The sequence below is a fragment of the Scardinius erythrophthalmus genome, assembly GCF_964197995.2.
Source record: "Scardinius erythrophthalmus genome assembly, chromosome: 11".
NCBI classification, from domain to species: Eukaryota; Metazoa; Chordata; class Actinopteri; order Cypriniformes; family Leuciscidae; genus Scardinius; species Scardinius erythrophthalmus.
Window position 1 is genome coordinate 8,660,856 of NC_138231.1, and position 6,000 is coordinate 8,666,855.

General features: G+C 38.0%; 1 protein-coding gene across 1 annotated transcript in view; it reads right to left on the reverse strand.

Moving 5' to 3' along the window:
• fam184ab (family with sequence similarity 184 member Ab) overlaps positions 1 to 2,754 on the reverse strand; it is a gene marked incomplete at its 3' end in the record, with an annotated part of 92,871 nt that extends 90,117 nt beyond the window's left edge. The window contains exons 1-2 of the mRNA XM_081378144.1: positions 2,509 to 2,754; positions 357 to 779 (exon numbers count right to left, since the gene is read on the reverse strand). Coding sequence (XP_081234270.1) covers positions 357 to 779; positions 2,509 to 2,739 — 654 coding nt within the window. The 5' untranslated portion in view covers positions 2,740 to 2,754. The remainder of the gene's footprint in view (positions 1 to 356; positions 780 to 2,508) is intronic.
• Positions 2,755 to 6,000: the final 3,246 nt, after the last annotated feature.

The following is a 6,000-nucleotide window of genomic DNA, read 5'->3' on the forward strand; positions in this document are numbered from 1 at the left end:
TTCCAAACAGGTATGAATTTATTTCTTCTGCACAACACACAAAACATTTTTTTCGAAGAATGTTACTAACCAAACAGTTTTGTTTGCTATTAACTTCCATTGTATGGACAAAAAAATACAGTTTTTGTTGATGTTGATGGGAACCGTTGGTTGCTGGCCAACATTTTTCCAAATTATTTTATGTTACACAGAAGAAAGTTTTGGAACAAAATGCATTGTTTTAAAGCAGCTTTACTGCTATACAAAAATAAAGGAGATAAAGGGAAAAGTCATAAAGTGCTTGTGTTGTTTTGTGTCTAACCCCTATCATTTAATTTCAGAAAAAAAGGACATGTGATGTATCTGGTGGCCTTTACCTTGATGTTGTTCTCCGCAGAAATGAGGGAGGACTGCAGTTTGTGGGTTTTCTCCCTGCTCTCCCTGGCCTCCTCCTGAACTCTCTTCAGTTCACTGCGCAGCTTCCCCATAGTCTTCTGGAGCGCCGCTTCCTGCGCCTGGAACTCCTTCCTCAGCTCCGCCTCGGTCTTCTTCCAGGCCAGCAGGTTCTCTGCGGTCATCTGCTGCGTGCGCTTCATGGCCTCTAGTTCGCGTTCGTAGAAGGCCTGGGCTTTATTTAGCTTGGCCTCGTACTCCTCCACCAGACGCTTCTTGTCCTGTTTCAGTTCCTCAACCCTTTCGGTCAGTGAATCCACCTCCGCTTTATGAAGCTGCCCCAGTTTCTCTTGGTCTTTGCTGTAGTTGGCGTTCTGGCTTTGGTGTGAACGAAGCAGGTCTTGGACCTGTAAAAGCAACATTTATTTGAGATAAAGTAAAAAATAAAATAAAAACACAACAGCAAAAAAAGATAAACCATTGAGTAATTTAACTTAATTAACCCAAACTTAAAAAAATGCTAATAAATAATAATAATAATAATAATAATAATAATAATAATAATAATAATAATATGTATTATTAACATATTGTTTTTTTTAATGCTTGGATTTCTTTGAGGTAAATTAACCTTATAATATATTACCTTTCCTATATGTGCCTTTCCTCAAGGACACTTTATAATCAACCAGATTAATCTTTATGGTCTAAACAGCCTAAAATAAGACCATAGGTTTTACATTTCACTATGCTATTTTTTTATCACATGACTGTAAAATTAATTATTTGTGTTAAATTGAGATTAAAAATCTATATATGCTAAGCAACAGTAAATATAATGAGCATGTGCACAGATTCTGCTGTGTTAATATCAGGTCCATAATAGTCAGAAAAACTTTAATGACATTACAGTGCTGCAGTGTTTCTAGCAGCAATATCAAGGTGCGATTCCCATTAAACATGTATATCTATTTCTTAAAATTATGCATAAATGCATACATTTTAAGAAATTTTAGAAAAAGACATTTTAGCAACCAGTCACTAAACTTATTTTACAGACTATGGGCCAGATTTACTAAACAGGGCAAATTAGCGCAAGAGCGCATTTCCATAAAAGTGCAGGTGGAAGTGGAAAGTTCTGCGCGTGATCTACCGATGACACGCAAATTAAAGAACGAGACGCAGCCGGATCATTTCCATAATGACCAACGTAATCTACCAAGAGCAGTGCAAATTAGAGTCTGGTTTAAGGCATGCCTTTTTGGGCGTTAAATAATGGCGCAAACACCAGTAAATTGACTAGCGCAAACCTTTCATGATTCATTTAAATACTCTCCTCCCATAAATTTTGCATCTGAAAGGGACACTCCTACAAATGCATATGCAATAAGGTCAGCCGCAAAAAAAAAAAAAACCCTGTTCATGCCTTTTCAGGATTGTTTCAAAGCAGTTTTACAGAGATACTGTAAAAGGAAAATAATGCGACGAGAAGAAAATAGCATCATAGTCCAGCTTAAGTAAGTTCAGTGATGGTTAATTTTTGTTGTTAAAGGAACACTCCGTTTTTTGAAATAGGGCTTATTCACTTTCTTTCCTACATTTAGATAGGTGGGCAAATGCATTTTTGTCTCAGTGCATGCATTGTTTTAGTTTGACAGGGTCGGCGCTAGCTTAGCTTAGCATAATGAATGGAATCCTTTGTTGCCAGCTAGCATGTCCTGAGTAAAAGTGATATATAAAAAAAAAAACACCTAATTACTTCTTGTGGCCTGCGTATTCACAACAAATACAAATAGTGATGCAGATTAACACTAAGCGATTTCCTAGGCAGATATCACTTTTACTCAGGACATGCTAGCTGGCAACAAAGGATTCCATTCATTATGTTAAGCTAAGCTAGTGCCAACCCAGTCAAACTAAAACAATGCACGCACTGAGACATCAACATCAGACTACTTAAAAGCACAATTATTATTATTACCTATATAATCTGGAATTATTTTAAATCACATTTTAAATCAAGGTCAGATTTATCAGAAAAACCACAATTAGATCTTTTCTCCAAATCGTGCATCCCTAAGACAGACCTTTTTAAATGTAACTACAGGTAAAAAGCACTAAAAACACTCCACACACCTCCTGCCGATGTGAGGAAAGTAGCTCCTCGAGAGCCTGCCGTTTCTCCTGCTCAAACTGGGCCTGTAACTGTCCGAAGGAGCGGAGCTTCTCCTCGAAAGAGCGGCGCATGTCCTCCACCTCGCGGGACATGGTGACCACACGCTGCGTGTGCTGCGCCTCTGTGCACAGCTGCATGTCCTCCACCCGCTGACGGTACGTCTCGAACTCCGTCAGGGCCTGGCGCTTCATCCGTTCGTGCAGCTCCATGGACTCCTCCAGGGACTGAATGCGTCGCTTCAAGTCCATCTCGTCGCTGATCTTGCTCTTGTACTGCATGATCTTCTCCCGTGTTTCCGAGAGGATCTGCTGCACCTCTTCCTCGTGGGCCTCCTTCAGGGTCTGGATGGCCGCTTCGTGCTCGTCGTTCTTGGTGTTAAGGGCGTAGATCACCTAGACAGGCGAGAAGATGGAAAACTGAGAGATCTACACTGGAAACCATAAACGAGACTCGAATGATGTGATCCAATCCAAAGTTAGATAGAATGGCAGTTGCATCATCTTCTAGAACATTCTAGGCTACAGAAACTGAGTTTGTTCATAGAAAGCAAGACGTCCATGACAGATTAAAAGGTTGAGGAAGTCTGTGCAGACCAAGCATTATGGCAAAGGTTAAGTAAGCACTGTTTTGCTGATCTAGAGCACTTGTGCTTAATGCATTACACATGTAAAGCCACACAAGGGACTGACACTTTAGCAAGCTTTCATTGACTGACCTTTAAGTCCAGAAGATTTATGTCCGGCTTAAATATGGAAAAATGTGACTATAAAAGCTTTTTCATCATACATTTATAGGTTAATTCCTTATTTACAACAAAACTTTTCTGTCCCTTTCTAAACCTTTTTTCTGTAGTGGATCTAAAGGGTACTTTAGACATCAAGTGACAAAAAAATGCTGCACATAATTGTACAAACATAAAAAATGTGTGTATAGATGCAATATATATATATATATATATATATATATATATATATATATATATATATATATATATATATATATATTAGCAAGGCTGTATATATATAAAAAAGCTATTTTTATTGTGTCATATTTTCATTTACCTTGCATAGTTTTGTTCATGGTTTTTGCTTCTACAAAGTTACAGACGAATTTGCACCAAAATAGAGTAGATTGTAGTTGGATGTTCTATCTTTGACAGAAAAGGGTTTCTCCTCTTTCTAAAATAATAATACAAAAATGTATTTTGCTATCCTGTGCAATTATTAAATATAATTATATTGTTAGTTGCAATTTATCATTTTAATTATTTTGCAGCTTCCCCGGTCTGTGACCCTATTAGAAAAGAAATGTGTCCCATTTTTGGGTTGCAACCAGCCAGCTGAGAGCCGCCCCAGAGTATTAGTCCACAGAGATTAATTATTAAAAAGATTAATTATTTAGTTTTTTTATAGCATGAATGTGTTGGCTAATAAATCATTTCTTTAAGAACGCTAATAACAAAGTCAAAACTGTAGACAAAAACATTTTTCAGACATGTTTTTAATTTTTAATCCCCTCAATTACTCATGAGAGAGCATGAAAGTCTCCAAAAATGGGTCTGAGATTGCCTTCACAAAATAAAACTTTCGGGTTGCTCATGAACACTTATGATTTTTAATTTGATTAAAATAATGTAAATGACAGAAACTAAATCTTAACTCATGAATATTAGGTCACGCACAATTAATTTAACATGATCTTTTACTGTTTTGACAAGTATTACACAGAGATTAGGAGATAAATGAATTCCAACATACAGCATTGTCAGTTCTGGGATTTTAAAATGCACATAAACAATAAACAGCTCCTATTTCTTCTCAGCCTTCCCCTGCTTGATTATTTGGAAACAAAGTGACCTTCGACGGCAATTCTCATGCTTTGTGTGTCCAGCTCCCACTTCATTTCCATAATTGTCTAGACATCTGATTAGGTGAGAGCAGTTCGGCCACCTGAAAGCGGCACAATAGAGTTATCTCCTTTACAAATCCTGCTCTGAGAGAAACTGTGACTCAGTCAAAGACGTATGCGCTTCTCTCATCACATCTATAGCGGACTCTCTCCCAGGATTGACCATGGAGGATTCCATTATTCTCCAGTTTTCTTTCACCACACTATTCACACAGTTCATTCTCTCAGCCAGACAAAATTGAGCTGATAAGGGCACCAGTGGACATAGAAGAAAAGGTGGTCTGGTTACTTTGACTGTGTTTTCTCTCTCTCAGTCAATGTCGATGCCTGGAGCCTATCCCAAGCGATATGCAAAAACTAGCCATATCTGTTGTGTTATCTGCTCCTTTACTGTGTGAATGAGAAAATCTTTACAACCTGTTTAAGCGGTCTCGTTTGGTTTCCACCTTATCGGAACCAAACGATAATAGGCCCGTTTTCGAATGCCGACGCAACTGCCTTACTGACTCGTGATGCGTTATTTATGCATATTATCTAATAATAATTGGAAACACTTTGCAATAAGTTTTCAATGCATTTTTAATTAGTTTTTAGATTACATATGAACTAACAATGAACAGATTAAGAAAAAATGTAAAAATGTTTGAATTATTATTTTATATTTTATTTAATGTAGGTTAAAGGTGAAGTATGTCGTTTCTGCGACACTAGTGGCACCTATAGTGGAATTATTAAACAAACTAGCAAAAGCCCTTTTTTCATATCGTGCCTTCCCCAACTCAAACATCACAAATGCAGCTCTTACGGGTGCTTGTGAAGGTATGCCTCAACAGGTAAATGTAGGCTACTTTCAAAAAAAGGTCCAAAATATTATTAGGAATACTTTTAGCTTTGTTGCTATGTGTCATGAGAAAGCAACTTCTTAAGCTAACATTCACTTATAATAAACCCATTCAACGTATCTGCACTGGGCGCATTATGACGTGTCTCTACACTGGACCCATCAAAATAAACATTATAAACTGGTACATATTTGTCTTTCTGAATGGGCGCATGATGATGCTGTATGCTAACTGTAACTGAAGTTGAACGTCTTTTCCAATGTAGCTCGCCATACCAGCTAAACACCCTCTGGCTCCTCTAGCTATAGTAGCCTCGCCCCAAACTCACAGTTTTGGTTGAGCTGGAAAGAGATTGACAGATCTGAGCGAGAAATGTGTTTTGGAGGAGGCGTGGCTTTACAGACGCTCTGAAGGGAGGATGGGATCTCATGCTCTCAAAGCTAACTTGCTATTGCTAGCCTCTCCGAAATTGCCTACACTAACGTTACAGGGCTGCCAACTCTCACGCATTGAGCGTGAGACTCACGCAATTGACACTTTTCACACGCTCTCACGCCACACATCCATTTTCTCACGCACAGAAAATTTGCGGAGCAAAGAGGTACTTTTAATATTAAACTAATTCTCAGCTCTTAGATTCCGTCAATTTTATTACGAAATTCAGACAAAAATAGGTTTGGCGCTTGTAAATGTGACGTGACA